Below are 17,479 nucleotides of genomic sequence, written 5' to 3'. Positions count from 1 at the left end.
GATGAAATATTTCTATCAGAAAATTACAATTTATTTCTACTCTATGTTGCCATATCCTAGAAGTTCCCAGTTAGATGACAAAACATTCTTCCTCCCCAATATTAATTCCAGGGCAACTGACTTGTTTATTTCTGTTTTAAAAAGGAATAAAATCATAGGCATAGACTGTGGGAAAAAAATGTTTGAAGTTCATAGTGAATAGATTTGTAGACCAAGAGAAATAGCTTTACCCACCCAAGCAAACAGCGCCTGAGCTCATTGAGAACATGTTTCCAATACTATACTTCAGCAAGCTTTTCTCAAAGAGAGGTCTATGAACCCCTGGGGGGTCTCAAGACCTTCTTCAAAAGAAAAGGCAGTGAATTATACTAGTCATCATTTATTTATCGTCACTGCCACTCATTTGCCCTTTCAAAAAGGGGCCAATCTAACTTAAGAATCCCTTTGATGAAGCAACACAATTTTATAAATGCTCAACCCTTGATTTCACATCTTTTTTACATCGTATGTGAAGAAATACAAAGTACACATAAAGCATTTCTGTATACTAACGTACAATGGTTACCTCAGGGAAAAGCACTGTATCTTAAGTTGAGGGGAACGAACTGGTTTTTCCATGGAGTACCATTTTCATTTGAAAGACTGACAAACTATGGTTATGTATACTTGAGCTTTTGGCAGATACTTCTCTTTTTTTAAGTTTATTTATTTTGAGAGACAGAGAGCGCACGGGGGAGGGGCAGAGAGAGGGGGAGGGAGACGATCCAAGCAGGCTCCAGGCTGTCAGCCCAGAGCCCACTGTGGGGCTTGAACTCACGAACCAGGAGATCAGGACCTGAGCCAAAACCTAGAGCTGGACGCTTAACTGACTGAGCCACCCAGGCACCCCTGGCAGATATTTCGATATTTCTCAAAAATGAAAGGTGTAAACCAAGGCACTTAATGGAAAATAAATGACAGTTATTTGTTGCCAATAATAAAGCAAAAATCAAAATTTCAGAAAACCTATATCTCCTACAATGAGCTCAAAAGTTTTCCAAAACATGTACCTTTCAGATGAAACTGACGGTAATATCAATGTATGTGGTTTCTGAAATTGTATAATAAAACGTGTCAACATTTGGAAGACTGGCATAACTCAGTGAACCACAATATAGGATGTTAAAAGATCATGCATGGATAACAGATCTATTCCAAGTACAATACAAACTGATGAATTATAATGTGACCGTGAACATTTCATTGGTATCATTTCAGATTCCACACTGCAACTATCCTTTAAGAAAACCATCACTAAGATGTTTATAATCATGAATCCCATGATTTTCATGTTTATAATCATAATCCCATTAGTATATTCTAGAAGATTTGTCTTGCTGGCCAAGGTGCTTTAGAGAGCCTCCTTGTGGGTTTGATGAAGTAGTAACAGACTGTCCACATCATAAGGAACTGCAAGTGACCTCTAAGAAAGGAAGGTAGCCTCCAGGTGCTGGCTACCAGCCAGTAGTCAGTAAAAGCCAGGGCCCTTAGTCCTACAGCTGCAAGGAAGGAATTCTTCCCAAACCCTGCGTGAGCCTAGAAGCAGATTACTTTCCAGCCAAGCCTCCTGAGAAGGCATCCTAGCTGACATCCTGACTGTAGCTGGTGGAGGTCCTAAGAGGGTACAGCTTAACTGTGGGTTCCTAACCCACAGAAACTGTGATATAACACATACATGCAAGAGAAAGGTACAAAAACAAACATGTGTTGAATTTGCATGTAGTGTACAAAAAGCATACCTACAATTACCTGAAAAGCTACTAAAATGCTCCTCCCTCTTCTGGGGCATCTGTGTAACTCAGTCAGTTAAGCGTCCAACTCTTGATTTCAGCTCAGGTCATGATCTCACAGTTCCTGAGACTGAGCCCCACATCAGGCTCTGCGCTGACAGCATGGAGCCTGCTTGGGATTCTTCCTCCCTCCCTCTCTCTCCGTCTTCTCAACCCACTTGCACTCTCTCCCTCTCTCATAATAAACTTTTTTCTAGAAAGGACTTAAATTAAAAAATGCTCCTCCCTTTTCCAAGCACGTATCTATGTGAGGCAAGATTTTCTTCATATTTTTCAACCAAAACAACCAACTCCAACAGACCGAATGAGAAAGCAGATTGGAGAAACTAATCAAAGAGATTTACCCCAAAAAAATGTTATGCAGTGCCTCTCTTCTCACTAAATTTTTCTTTTGTTTTTGGAAAATATTTTTTCATATCCATAAGGGTGAGCTTAACTTGTTATGATCTTTGTTATTTTTAAATCAATCAGATCTGCTTTTTTGTTTTCTCAGCTTTAATTTCTACTATAGAAACTATAAATAGGTATAATCCACATGAAAAGGTCCTTCAGGCCCTCTACATGTAAGGGCAAAAAGGGATGTTGGGACCAGTAAATTTGAGAAGTGTCGCAATGTTTCTATGCCCTCTGTCTCTGCCATAGGACACACCCCACCCCTCCACCTGTCCTACACTTATCTAAATTCTATTCATTTTTAACCTTTGGCCATTCTAGTCCACTGCGAGGCTTTCCCTTCTGAATGCCCAGAGAACTCATTTGGTGCTTATTTGCTGATTTTTTCATTTTCAGTACGCATACATGTTTCCCTGACTGGATTGTGAACCCCTGAAGAAAAGGGATTGGGTGGTATGGCACATGACAGGTATTTGAAAATACCCACCCCAGCCCCCCTTGGCAAACTCCAGGCTAACTTAATTATAGGCTGAATAATGCGTGCAGTTCACACAAGCCACTAGGCTTCTATCAATGTTTGATGAAGCCAGACCACAAAGGACAGGAGACAAGATGAAATTTAGGACAAATCTGAGTCTCAAAAAGGTCACCTGAAGAGGCAGATAAGAAGAACAAGAGCACAGATTTCAGAATATTTAAGTGGAAAGGGTAGTAGTAAGTGGGAGCTGACCATACGGCCTTGGTTTCTCAATAAAACAGATAGCAAGTTATCTGTGAACAATTTTGGAGCAAACATGTGAGGAATAAAGACAGTAACACTATAGGGAAGGCAATGGGGAATCAACAGAATTCCCCCCAATGTCTCTCAGTGGAAAAGCTAGAAAAATTGCTTGAAACTGACCAGCAATTGTTATAAATTGAACCATGTCCCCCAAAAGGATATGTTGAGGTCCTAACCCTTGGTACTGGTGAATGTGATCTTGTTTAGCAACAGAGTCTCTACAGGTGTAATCAAATCAAATTAGGGTGGACCCTAATCAGATAGGATTGGTGTCCTTCTAAGAGAAGAGACAGTGAGACACAGAGGGAACAGCCATGGAAAGATGGAGGCACAGATTGGCGTTCCTCCGCCACAAGCTAAGGAGTATTGGGGGCTGCCAGAAGCTGGATCTCGGAGGCTTCAAAAGTACCATGAGGCTACCAACACACTAACTTTGGACCTCTAGCCTTCAGAACTGTGAAAAAGTAAATGTCCGTTGCGTGAAGCCATCCAGGTTGCAGAACTCTGTCATGGCAGCCCCAGGAAACTAATAAAGCAATAGGGTAACCAGAGTCACTGTCCCCACTCACGTTTCCCAGGACTCCTTCTCACCCACAGACAAGAAGTGGACCAAAGAGGAAAAGACCTAAAATGCAAAGCTAGTTGTGCCATACCACACAACCCATCTTCTTCAGGGCTTCACAATCCAGTCAGGGAAGACAGGTATCCATAGTGAAAATGAAAAAAAAAAAAAAAATCAGCAAAAAGTTTTTCGTAGAAATTTCTGAACTGCAGGGTTAGTTTTTCGAAGGTTCTGGGAAAATGTGTCCCATCTAATAACTGCTGTCAAAACTCAAGCCCACTGAATCTCTAGAAACGTGCCTATAAATACAGAGACAAGGATTATTTTTCCATCTTGCACTTCAACTCTTTGCTACAAAAGGAAAGAAGCTAATATTTAAAGTTACCAATACTCTTACTATGTCTCTACAAAGAAAATATGGGATGACAATTACAAATCTTGTGATTCCTTCTAGATTTTTATCCAGCCATGTGAATGCTGGGCCCAGATGACTCTCAGCTCACATGCTGGCCATTCACAAGTCTCAAGACCCAAATCTTATCTTTGAAAGGAAGTTAGCATTATAATCCACAGATTGTAACTTAAACCCTTTCAATGCATACTTGATATTAGGAATTTACCTTCAGCCTCAGTTTATTTCAATCCGAAAGCAACGGGATTTTAGAGCTGTAAGGATTTCTAGAGTCACATGACCTGATGACCCATCCAAGCTCCCTAAATATCAGGTAGTCCCTAAATATTTGGGCCCTAACCTATTAGTGGGTAGTAAAATCAAATCAATACCTCCTAACAACTTTTAAAAAATAAAACAGCATAAAAAAAAAAGTAGAGGCATAAATTATAGTTAGGGTAAGTACCCCCAGAAGACTTATTTTTCAATTGTATATATGGGTTATAGATACTGGCTCGTGAAGGAAAACCTATTACTACTGTATTTGTTAATCCAAATCCTGGCAGGAAACAGATGGTTCACTCAATAAACTATTAGATATTTAATAAACTATAAAGGTTTGCACAAGGTTAAGGGAAAACATTAAGGGATAGTAACAGTGGTGAGCCCTTGCCATCATCCAGGACCCAAAGGACAGAGAAAGGAGTGGATGTCAATACCATGGAGAGAGGAGCACAAGGAGGGTGTCTCCGACAGGAGGCGCAACCTTCAGTGAAGGGGGATAGCTAACCCTCGGTGACCAGGCAGGAAGGGGGTTGCCCACCCTCCATTCTCCTGCTGGGGCCTCCCCAACAGCTGAAACTCAGAGTCAGAAAGTCTGCATCTGCTCAGCCTCCTAGGTCGCAAAGGAGGCTGCAGAAGGGTCAAGCAAGGGGGCGTCCAGAGGGGCGGTCAGAGGGCTTCTAGCCACTGTGAATCTCTATCACAGCTGTCTGAAAGCCACCAATGTTATAGATCCATCCCCGGCCTGACCACTTTCATTTCCGGATGCCACATTTTTTCCACATCTGCCCTCAAATCTCACTCTTGAATCAAGGCTCTAATCTAATGCCAGGCAAATAATGCCAAAGACTGGCAACTTTATGAACATACGACTTATGATCTCAGCCAGGCGCTCAACATGCCCCAGCCACCTTTTCAACTGTCCTTAGTCTCCCACCTCTCCTCCCCTTATCTGTGGGGCTCCTGGGGGTACAGACCATCTCTTACTGGTCCCTGGATCCCCAGGCCTCAACGCCCAAAACACAGGGTATTCATCGAAATGCAGAATTCATACTGCCCCCTCTCCCCATTTCCACCCACACTTCCTTTACTATTCCGAGTCAACTCCCAAGTCCAATCCTCCGCCCCCCAAAATCTCAAAGCCCATTTCCTCTTATGCTTCAACAGGCCTATCCTCCACTCCCAGGCAGGGACCTGGATCAATTGGTCCACCTCTAGTCTCAGCCCCATCTTCATCTTCCAGGGCAACCAACACAAAAAGGCAAATCAGACAATATCACCACCCTGACTAGAATGCTTCCTTGACAACTCAAGCTCTTTAGCTCATCATAACAAAAGCCTCCTGGCTTTGACCCTGCCTTCTTCTCACGGCCTCATTCCCTATACTCCCCTCCCACAGTCACCTTAGAAAACATTCCATGCTATCCTTGGCGCCCCCCGGCCCGTGCCCCCCCCAGAAAAAAAAACACTTTACCCTCAGTCACAGGCTAGCCATTTCTCTCTCCCTCCCTCCCTCCCCAACAGCCCCCCATACTCATACCTCCCTCTCCTTCCCCCACACCTCCCTTCCCCCTTTCTCCTCCCTCCAATGCTTCTCACCACCCTTACTGCTCTGGCCAATGTCCATTCATGGACATTCGTGTCCATTCGTGGACATCTCCCCAGGTGGAGCCTGCACCACTGCCCATCTCTCCCTGCTCCAAGCAAAGCCAAGCTTAGTGGCTCCCTTCGTCCACCACTCGCAGGCCCTCTACCACACTGTGTTTGGTTTATTTACATTGTTCTCTCTGCCCTCGAATTCTACAAGCCTGACAGAGGCAGGGACTATGCCTTTATTCTATAATCCCAGCACAAAACACAATGCTTGACCCAAAGTCGTTGCCTAAATCCTCTCTCAAGTGACTGAAGTGACACTTACATTCAGATAACCATAGCAAAGTGTCCACTACTTGGAAACCTAAGGCCTCACTGAATACACAACATATGTTTTATGTGAAGATGGGGTTAAGGGACTGTAGTTATAAGTCAGAAACCCCACTGTCTCTGCATCCCTTCCCCAAAACAGGCCACCTCTCTATGAAGAGGAAGGAGTATCAATTATATCTATATATCCCCTGTCACCGTCTCTAGGCTTCATGTCTCTGTAAAAACAAATAGTGGCAAAACTTACCCTAAATCTCATGGGGATGAAAGGGACAGCACAGGGAATATGATCAATGGCACTGTAACAGCAGTGTGGGGTGACAGACGGTCGCTACTCTTGGCGAGTCTGGCATAACATATAGACTTGTTGAATCACTAGGTTGTACACCTGAAACTAACGTAACATTGCGTGTCAACTATACTTTGATTTAAAAATAAATTAAAAAGTAAAAAAAAAAAAAAAAAAAAAAACTAATCCTAAATCTCCCTAAAAGGCATCAGAAGTCTATTAGCAGAGCTCCCATAAAACCTTAATTTCTGCCTCAAATGAAGCGATAAAATGGGTCTGATCCTTTTCCCGGTCCATGTCGTTCTCGGGTCTAGCTGACAGTGGCTTAGCCAAGAGCTGGGACATCTCCTCTGTTATCTGCTTCCATCACCAAGCGCCCACCACCCCCCCCCCACCCCCAGCAATTCCTCCAGGGCCCAGGACCACCCGGCAAGTTTAATACCCTCACTTGAGGCAGAAGACAGGGGGAGTATAGAGGGTATTTATCTGGATGTATGTCCGGCACTCCATCTGATAGGGACTAAATTGAGAGCGAACCCTTCATAATCAGACTGTCTTTTGGTATCTTGAAATTCCATCTCATGGCAATCCAAAAGGTGAAAGTCTGGCAATCAAAAGAATCGTTGAGCCCAGGGACAAGAGGCAAACCTAATTTGGCAGCCCCTCAGATACAGAAAACCATGCCTTTCGAACTGAACGAATCCATCCCACGTAAGATAATCCAGATTCATTTTTAAAACCAACAGGAAATTAATGAGTAAGACAATGAAAATCAAACGCTGTTCAAAGAAACAGCATGGCACAAATCCTCAGGAAGCAAAAGGATGATATTCTTTCCTTGAAAATCCAGAACTACAGAGTACTCAGTCTCAAAAATCTGAGAAGTGAGTCAACCTGTCAGAATTCGAAGCTGCTATTTAAGACAATCAGCATGGCAGATATAATGGACCACTAAATGACTGTCTACAGCAAATGTGGATTTGATGAGGTAGTTGAAGACAATCAAGAGAAAAGTTGCATTTAGACTTAAAAAAAAAAAAATACCACATATAATGATTCCAAACTCATAAAACTTTGCGTTGAATACAAGGTCATTCTCATTTTTATGCAAGAAAGCAATGTGAAATTTAATATAACTTCACAAGCATCTATGGTATACATACTACATGTCAGCTATACGCTAAAAACAGGGATGGGAAAATAAGAAAAAGAAACATTCCTTGTTTTTGAATAGTTCACAGCACAGAGGGGAGACGAGATGATTGCAGTAGATGGCAGAGCCTGGCTAGTTGCTCACCGGTATCCCAGGTGGACCACCTTCCTAACCCACTGCATCCAGATGGGGCTCACGGCCAGTTTTACCAGTGAAATGCTAGCAAGAAGTGTTGTCTGCCACAGGAAGGTCAGGCCACAAATCTCCTGTGGCAGATGCCGTGCTCTCTTCATTCATCAGTCAGCAGAGCGCAGATCTATGGAAAAGCCCGAGGCCAAAGCATACACTGGGGAGGGGGCTGTGTGTACCGGAGAGAGAACCCTTTGCGGTGATAAGCCACTGTCACTTGGGCTTTGCCTGTTAAGTTAGCAGATTCTGACTACCGAAGAGTAAAATGTAAGATGCAGTTTCCAAAATAAAAGCACAAGAATGGGGAGCTCTGAGAACACAAGAATGAAACCCCTAAGTGACAGTAAGCAGGGGCAGGGAGGGACGAGATTCCTAAGGAAGAGGAAATTGGAGACTCATCCTGAAGGATGGGCAGGATTTACCTGGGGTGGGGAAAGTGTGAAAGAACACTAAACCGCATGTAGGAATCGGAAGGACATAAAGACACTGGACAGGGGCAAAGTTTTGCCTTTTCACCTAAAAGCGATGGGGAACTCTTTAAATATTCCCAGGAGTACTTCATATAGTATCAGATTTGTGGCTATAAGGTCCTCAGTGGAAAATGGTCGGGGAGAGTCCAGAGCCAGCGGAGGCAGAGGCCAGTTAACAGCCTGGGGCAGCCTCCCATAGCAGAAATGGGCAATGGCATGGCTTCAGGGTAGAAGCAGATGCAGGAGATTTACTTGGAAACCAAAGAAACTTTTGGACCAACTACACATATGGTAGAATATAAAGAAAGAAAGATCACCAAGGAACGGAGGATTCTCAGGTTCCTGGATCAGACATTGGGTGAATGATGGCAGCAGAAGTGGAGACCAGCAGATTTACAGAGAACAGACTGGGCTTCAACCGTGTGCAGAACCCCAAGGTGGTAAAGTCCAGAGGCAAGTGGATATCAGGGTCTATGGAAGTTCAGGGGTAGAAGTGTGTATTTAGAGGCAGTTGAAGCCACAGAATAGAGGAGATCCCATTGAGAGCAAACCCAGAGCCTGATGCACCAGCACACATGGAAACAGCGTAGGGAGCACCTGCAAGACTGAGAAGAGAGACAGATGTTTAAAAATCCTGGAAAGTTCATGGGAATATGGAGTTTTAAAAGATCATCAAAAGTAAGGACTGAAAAATAACCAAGCTCCCACATCTTGATAACCTTGTTGAAAGTTTATCTGGGGAAGGTATGAGAACCAGGGTAACCAATTGGGCAATGAGGCCTTAACAGAAATTCCTATTTTTTAATCGAATTTTCCAAAACCCTCTCCATTTTTTAAATCCATGCAAATACTTTCATACATGCAAAGTGAGTAAAACACGAATATATTTGTAATAAAAAACCAGTAATAACATTAAGAAACCATGAAAATCCCTTAGGGTGTCACCTAAGCGCATTCACAATCTGGTCCAAGTTACTCTGTGCACCTTCACTCCTTCCTGGGCGGTGCCTGACTTTTCACAACTCCCTCAACCAGCTGATGCCTTCTCACTTTGTTCCCTCCACCTGGAACGCCTTCCCTCACTGTTCCACCTCGCAAATTCCTCATCGTCATTCAAAACAGCTTCAATGTCTTCTGTTCCAAACAGCATCCCTTGCCTACACTGTACCCCAGGACACATACTACTGGGATAAAACTGGCTTGTTCACATGTGGGCCTCATCCCCCAGGAGGCTGCAAAACTCATCAAAAACAGAGACAGCAACTGATTAATCTTCACATTTGTCCCACCAAGGATGTGACCTGTTATGTTGGCAGTCCCTCCCAAACAACCATACCTATGGTTATTCAGCTCTGGGTACGATCCTCTCCCTTCACTCTGGGCCCTACTGTGTTACTTGCTTTAACTAATAGAACATGGCAGAAAACATCATGCCACTTGGAGGTCTAAATCTTAAGAATACCTGGCAGCTTCCACTCTGGAATTCTTTGGAGCCGTGAGCTGCCTTTTGAGAAGTCAGGTTACTCTGCCCAGGAGACCATAGGAAGAGGCCACGTGAAGAAGATCACATGCTAAGACTGCATGGAAGAGAACCCAGGGACCCGGGCGACAGCAAGAACCAAGGCTCCAGACATATTCTATTCAAGCCATCCTAGCTGAGGCACCAGACATGCGAATGAAGAGCCCAATCTTGAACATCCCAGACCCAGAAAACAGCACACTGAGCCTTCTTCACGTATTTGGAGTTATTCTAAGCTACTGGATTATGAAGTAGTTTGTAATGGAGCAAGAGAGAACTGTGACCAACAGTAGTGGATACATGTGTGCTCAAGAAGAGTTACGATCAGTCCACTAAGCACCAGTCACTCTCACAGGAGCTAGGGGTTGAACAATGAACAAAACTGAACAAATATCTCTAACTTTATTTAACTAACATTCTAGGGGAAAGAGGGACAATAAATGCAGTTAAAATAAGAAGTATGATAGGGAGGGGTGATTTCTGGGGAGAAAAAGCGGGAAAGAGCAATACAGAGATGGTTGGAGGGGTCACAATTATAAACAGTATGGTCAGGAAGGTTTGACAAAGACAGGAACAATCTTAGGCTGGAAAAGATGAGGAAACTAGACAGGTGGGTAACTGCAGAAGACCATTTCAGGCATAGAAAACAGCACGTGACGTATGAACCTGCTGGCATTGTTGGAGTAACAGCCACAAGATCAGGAGGCTGGGGGAGAATGGGAGAGGGATGGAAGAAGAGGTCTGAAAGGTAAGAGATGGTGTGCAGGGATCCCCAAGATCACCCAGGTTCCATGATTCACCAGGAGGACTCATAGGACTCAGCATATAGTCATTCTCATAGCTGTGATGTATTACTAGGCACAAGCTTCCAATGATCCACTTCCAGTAGACCGCCCCCCACCCAGCAACAAGTTTTGACATCATGTGTGAAGTGTCCATCTACCAGAGAGGATCATTCGAGACTCAGCATCCATGGTTTTCACTGGGGGCTGGTCACATAGGGACCCTCTGCCTAGCATGTGCAAAAATTCCAGACCTTAGAAAAAGCAGGTGTTCAGTATAAACCATATTGTTTGCATAAAGAGTAGCCATTTGCATAAGCCATTATTTTCAGAGAATGGTGGTAACCCTCCACAAATCTAAGTTCCCAGATCCAGTCAAGAGTCAGCCTTGTAAGCAGGTGTAAAGATAGGAGTCACAGGCCTGCTTCGCTAACTTTTTTGCACAGATACCCAGATCATGTAGCATCTTACAGGCCATCGGAAAGAGACCGGAGCCGACAGAGGATCTCGGGTAGAAGGACATGACCTGACTAGAATTTTAAATGTCACTCTAGCTTTTGTGTTGAGAAAAGACCTTTCGTGGGGGGCACGAGGCAGAAACAGGGAAACTAAAATTCACTGGAAAAACAAAACAAAAATACCATGAACCCCAGCACACTAACAGAAAAACTGGAAAGAAGCAGTGAGATTCTGAATGTATTGGGAGAGTGGAATCTCTCTGAGTTGCAGATTGATTGCAGGTTAATCACACAAGGAAGAGAGCAGTCACAAACTGTGACAAGGATTTCTGGCCTGAACAACCAGCAGGGTGGCACTGCCATTTAATGTGATGGGAAGACTGTGGGGGGAGTAGATCTGGAGTATGCCATTTGGGCAAATTGCTTATGACCTTTTGTGATTTTTTTGAAGTTTATTTAGAGAAAGAGGAAACACAGCATAGGAGGGGGGCAGAGAGAGAGAGGGGGGGGGAGGGAGGGAGGGAGAGAGGGCCTGATGTGCAGAGCCTGACACGAGGCTTGATCTCAGGAACCCTAAGTTCACGACCTGAGCCGAAATCAAGAGTCAGATGCTTAACAGACTGAGCCACCCGGGCACCCCCATTTGTGACCACTTAAATTTAAATTGAAAATTCAGTTCTTCAGTTGCACTACCACATTTCAAGTATTGAAAAACTTGAATAGCCACGTAAGTGGCTAGAGGGTGCCCTGGTTGAAAACACAGATATAGAACATTTCCATCATCACAAAAAGTTTCTATGGACTTTACCACTTTAGACTTTCCAAGAGAAAATCCAAAGCTCTGCATATTAATAGATCCCCTCAGATGATTTTAATAACCAATTTCTTCAGAAAACATAGTTCCATAAAAATCTGACATTACCATTTGCCCAACCTCCACACAGAGGATCTACGCCACAGAATGCCCTGGGAATAGGATAAATACTTGGTTAACTAAGCCATTTGAGCACAGCGCTCCAAACTACAAATCAGGGCTGTGGCTCCCAACATGAAGCGATTACTGCAGCCCAAATCCTGGTCAGCAAACCCTATATGTAGGTCATGGTGGGAGTATGGGTGGGGGCAGGGGCGTGGGGATGGGAGCAAGAGAGGTGTGGGGGAGGAGGAGAGGGAGAGGTGTAGCCAGGACAGAGAGAGGTACAGGAGGGAAGAGAAAGAGGTGTAATGGAAAAGAGAAGGTCCGGGGGCCACAAACTCAAATACCTACAGCAGGCCAAAGGGCAACAATGGCTTACATGGGCCATAAAAAAGAAAACAACAACAGAGTAAAAAGGTAAGCCTGAGGTAGTAACATACTTTTGGGGAGGCCATAATGGAGCAGAGAGCAGAAGGATTCCTGCTTCAAGAGAAGAGGGATGTCTCGTTTCCAACTGATGGTTGCTATGTGGGAAAGTAAAGCCCAATGCAGTCAGAGCTTCCGATTTGTTTTTCCGCCCAGAGAAGACAGAAATCTGGATCTTTGCATGAAGTCTCAAAATATTTAAACATGGCAACTCAGTCAAAATGTGAAACTGAGCAGAACTGAAAAACCAGGTCTGTGGGTCCCAGCGGGCCCCACCAGCCCTGTGTCTGTAAACTCAGAGGCTGCTCTATGCAGGTCAAGTGAAGAACCAAAAGCAAGTTAGCAGCATGCACCCTGCTGGTGGTGAGTCAGGCCTATCCACATGCTGGGGACAAACAAACAGCTGGGGACAAACATCGAGTCCACATAGTAGGAGAAGAGAGGAAATGAATGAATAGGAAATGAAGCACTCCAGTACATCAGTGCCCAAAAAATTGAAAAGCATTTTAGGAATCCACTCTGGTCCTAGTTTATGTATACAGGAACCTTAAAATCTGGAAACAAGACATCAAAAACTGAAAAAATTTCAAGAATTCAGGATTTCCAGCCTATTCCTCCAGTTAGGCCCATATACCAGATTCTTGTTACTGTACAAGTTTTTAGATGCTGACCCCACAATTTATCAGAAAACAGAATTATTACTCTTATCTTGCTCAGATTTGGGAAGCTGGTCTCAAGGGTAAAAGAAATAATTCAAAATATCTGAACACAGAAGAGATTCCTTCTGGCAAATGTATCAAATGTTTCTTTACTTAAAAAAAAAAAAAAAAAAAAAAGGTATTCTCCTACAGTCAAATCCACAAATCAGCTTAAAATTCCAGCATACCCACTATCCCATGACCTCAATGTTCACATTATCTCATTCATTTCCACTCATAAACACACTATACATTCTCATTACTAAATAAGTCTTTCCCTTATTCACTTCAACCTCATTTAGTTTGCATATGGGTGTATGAAATTTATATTTTTTTTTTTTTTTTTTTTTATCTCTCTATATGGTCGATTAATTAAATTATTTGAACCCTGCCATGAGACTTCATTCATGGCAGGAGAGACGATTGCTAATGATAGGTTGATCTGGAGAGGTCTAAAACACAGGATCTGCTATCAAAAGAGTTTAAAAGCAAATGAGTTCAGCCTTACCAGATGATTTCAGTAGATTAGTAGTTCTCAGCCCAAGCTGGGCATTAAAATCATCTTTTTAAAACACCTATGCCCAGGCTCCACTCTAAACCTACTGAAGTAGAATCTTGGAGAAAGGGACTTGGGCATTTGTATTATTTAAAATGTTGAATGATAAATTAGAGGTAACTAATGATCAGCCAGGGTTGAGAGCCCCTGCAGGATACGGCTCAATTACCCATTCACCTGTGACACGTAATTTCGATGATAAATTTAACTAGTTACTCAATGATCTCCACCTTGAACTACATGAGAAGACAATCTCCTCTCCACTAACTACTTACGTAAATTGGATTTAGAGCCTGGGACACTGATAAACTACGAGGATCCAAAGACAAGCAACCCCATAATTCTTGCCCCTTAGTCAATTCACCTTCCCCGTCAAGTTCATCAAATGGCAGGGAGGGGAGAAGGGGGCAATAGGAAACTCAAAGTCCCAGATTTCAAAACATAATTAAAGCCTTCCCAAAAGTCCCCTCACAGTCCTCAACATCTTACCCAATTCTGGCTTTATCTGATGCTGATTCAGCTGGTTCCCCACATTCCACAAATACCAGTCTTCTTTGTTCTCAGCAGAAGTTTGGTACTTCTCACATGTTGTCCACAAAATCCAGAATGGCCTCATGGCTTCACTTACCCTCCAAACTGTAGATACCTCACCTCTACCCTCAATCTTGAAATCTGCCTTTCTCCCATCTAAATTATTCAAGGCCCTGAAAGAAATGGGCTTAATTTATATTCATGTTCCCACCAATTTTTTCTTTCTAGCACTCTCCACCTGAATATCTAAGAGATTTTCCCCATTTTTCCATCTGTAATCAGACTAAGGAATGTTTTTCATACTTGACTTGCAAATCCTGCAATATTAGGCTCAGAAATTAGACTTCTTCCCAATACACGCAGACCTGTACTGCATAAGATACAATCAAGAGGAACTTGTGCATGTCACAACTCTCTGCAAGAAATAAAATTCCCCTCTTTAGGTTGATAGGTGATCATAGCAGTTTATAGATGGAATGGTCTTTTAGAAAAAAAAAAACTGTAAAAAATAAATAAGATGGGTACATTCCAATGCACAATAACCTACTGGGCAGTGCAGTTAGTGACTATGAGTAAGGACCTACAGACTCAGTTCCTGGGTTCAATTCGACCATGCATCTGTCATATCTCTGTGTCTCTTTTTTCCCTGCTGTGTAAAGAAAATATTAGGACCTGTCTCATGAAGTCATTTAACATATGTAAAGTTCTTACAACAGTGCCTGCATAGCAGCAGTAAGTCTAATTCATGTTAGTTATTATGTTTTTATTGCTGAGTGCAAGGCTAAACATCTTGCTGTCCAGGGGAGCAAGCCTTTTAAATTTCTTTCACTGATTTAAAGAAAGTGAATTTGTGACAAGTTGTTTTTCAAATTGAATTTTGACATTTCTGGTCTTTTCCCATTATTTTCTAAATTCAGTGAATGAAAGCATGGAATTTGTTAGATTATTTCTTGACATTTTAGTTCCATTAGGAATCCCATTTAGTATTAGTTAAGCCTTGTTATGAATACAATGCTATTTAAAATGAAACTATGGGAGAGAGATATTTAGGGAGAGAGAAAATATCACTTGCCACTTACTAAATTGAGATTTTAAAAGCCAAAGAAGGGAGGGAGAATTTATAAACTGTGGGCGACCTTTAAATGTCCTATGTACTAATATATAAATGTAAACACAGAAAAATGTAATAACTGGTAATAGCAAATTAATCAATACAATTACATTATAGGTTCTGATATTATAAATTATGCTTTCAGTACAGAATATCAATAGCTTTTTAACACCTTTTAAGATCAAATTATAAGTGCACCAAATTTCATCTAGTTTATCTAGATGAATTAGGTAAATTTCAACTAATTTACCCTGCATGTCGTTTATAAGTATGTAGCTTACTTCTTCTATTACTTGCTTGGACAGCTCCACATACTAAACTTCCAAATATACAAGATGTTAGAGCATAAATTATTTTAAATACTGAGTTAAAAATAAAAAGAAGTTTATCACCTCATTAAGATAATCTTTCAATAACATTTACTTGAATAATGTGTCTAGAATAATGTCGTTACTATTAACCTTAGCTTACTTTCAGAAGTTAGTGTAGTTACTATTAACCTTAGCTCACTTTCAGAGGCTTCCTTTCAGAAGTTCAGGAGGAGGGTTGGTTACTTGAGCAAATATCAGTTTTTAACTGAATTACACAACACAGAACAGCATACACTTTGAAACAATGGGGGGAAATGGGGTAGATACTCATATACTTCTATAGGCCATTTATATAGTTCTCACACCATGAAAACAAATATTGAGAGCCACTGACATCTAAAGCAAGAGTTCATGACTTGTCCTGTTTGAGGAGAATTTAGGGCCTGATGTTCCATCTGAAGATTCAAAGAATTAAAAGGTGCTCTTTGAAGCCTTCATTAAAAGATTTCATTGATGAAGAGACAGAGTCCCAGTATGTTACCCAAACAGCTAATATGAATTCTAGCATCCAATTCTGAACACGTATTGCACACTTAAAAGTATTAGTCACTTAACTTTTACGTATATCTGATTTCGGGGACAGATCTGGGAACTATCTTTATGACTATATCAACAGTCACCCAGGATCTGACACAGCGCACACACTAGTAAATACTCCTAGAATATGTGGCATTAAACTAAAGACACTCAAAAGGTGGACGGCTTAGTGTAAGCAAACAGCATCCTTCTACGTAAGTTCCTGCCCCAGTCACTGATGGAGAACAGCTCACAAAATTAAATTCCAAGGGCTCCATCAGTTGTAACTTCCGAGTATCTGTTGCTAGCACCAATCAACTTTCTAACTCCAAGGAGCAAAAGTGGGGCGGGCCTTAGCCGGGGTCAAAATTCACACCTGACTGAGCAGCACCTTCCAGCACTCCCTTGAGAAGCGTTTTCTCAAACACCTAAAGCTGTGCTTCTCAAACTTTAACAGTCATTCCAATCACCTGGGAGCTTGTTTAAAAGCAGATTCAGAGGCAGTGGGCCTGGAGGAGGGCATCAGACTGTGCATTTGTAGCGAGCCCCCAAGGGACTCCCATGCAGCGTTGCCTCCCAGCACCCTTTGAGAAGCAAGGCCCACAAACGCCCAAAGACATCCAGGTCACTTATACTAGCAACGAAAGTTGGCGGGCACAGGTAGCTTCCAATAAAGTCTGGGTGCTGTGTCCTCTGCGCGTCGCCACCGGGTCCTGGGGCACCTGGCAGGTGCCTTGGCCTTGGTGTGCTCACGGATAGCCCGCCCCACAGCCGCGCCCCCACTCCGCGCCCCAGCGCTCACCTTCTCCCTGGTCTTCAGGTACCGCTGCAGCGCCTGCTGCGTGAGCTCCCGGACGCGCAGCTGGCCCTCCTTGCAGGGCACCACGATGCCGGTTCTGCCGAAGCACACGGTCACTTTCATCCTGGCCCCCGGCGCCCACGCCGGGCCCGGCCGAACAGGTGTCCGGCCCCACGGGAGCAGCCCACACTCTGGGGGTTCGCCCGGCGCAGGGGGGTCCGGAGACCCGGAGCACCTCTCCCCCGCGCCCCCTCAGGGCCCGGGGTTCGCGGCAGCGCCCCTCCTCGCGGCGCAGGCGGCCCCGGGGCGGGTGGCAATCGGGGAAGGGGGCGGCTGCGGGAAGGGCTACCTCCCAGGTAGCTGGTGCCCAGGGACGCGGCTGCACTGTGGCCGGGCTCCTCCTCCTCCTGCTCCGTCTCCCGCTCGGGCCCGGACAAGGCGGCTGCTCCGAGCCCGCCAAAGCGAAACTGCCGGGCCAGCTCTGGCCCTGGCCCTGCCCCCTGGCCCCGGCCCTGGCGGCGGCGGCTGCGGGGC

The 17,479-nt window shown here is 43.7% G+C and overlaps 1 protein-coding gene across 1 annotated transcript in view; it reads right to left on the bottom strand.

Annotated features, from left to right (window-relative positions):
* PARD3B (par-3 family cell polarity regulator beta) overlaps window positions 1-17,183 on the bottom strand; it is a 1,026,938-nt gene extending 1,009,755 nt beyond the window's left edge. Inside the window, exon 1 of the mRNA XM_040474679.1 lies at window positions 16,949-17,183. Coding sequence (XP_040330613.1) covers window positions 16,949-17,068 — 120 coding nt within the window. The 5' untranslated portion in view covers window positions 17,069-17,183. The remainder of the gene's footprint in view (window positions 1-16,948) is intronic.
* Between the last annotated feature and the right edge of the window lie 296 nt (window positions 17,184-17,479).

This window comes from Herpailurus yagouaroundi, unplaced genomic scaffold (assembly GCF_014898765.1).
Source record: "Herpailurus yagouaroundi ecotype Mexico unplaced genomic scaffold, PumYag 140, whole genome shotgun sequence".
Lineage (NCBI taxonomy): Eukaryota > Metazoa > Chordata > Mammalia > Carnivora > Felidae > Herpailurus > Herpailurus yagouaroundi.
The sequence above is the reverse complement of the archived record's forward strand: the minus strand, read 5'-3'. Positions and strand labels throughout refer to the sequence as shown.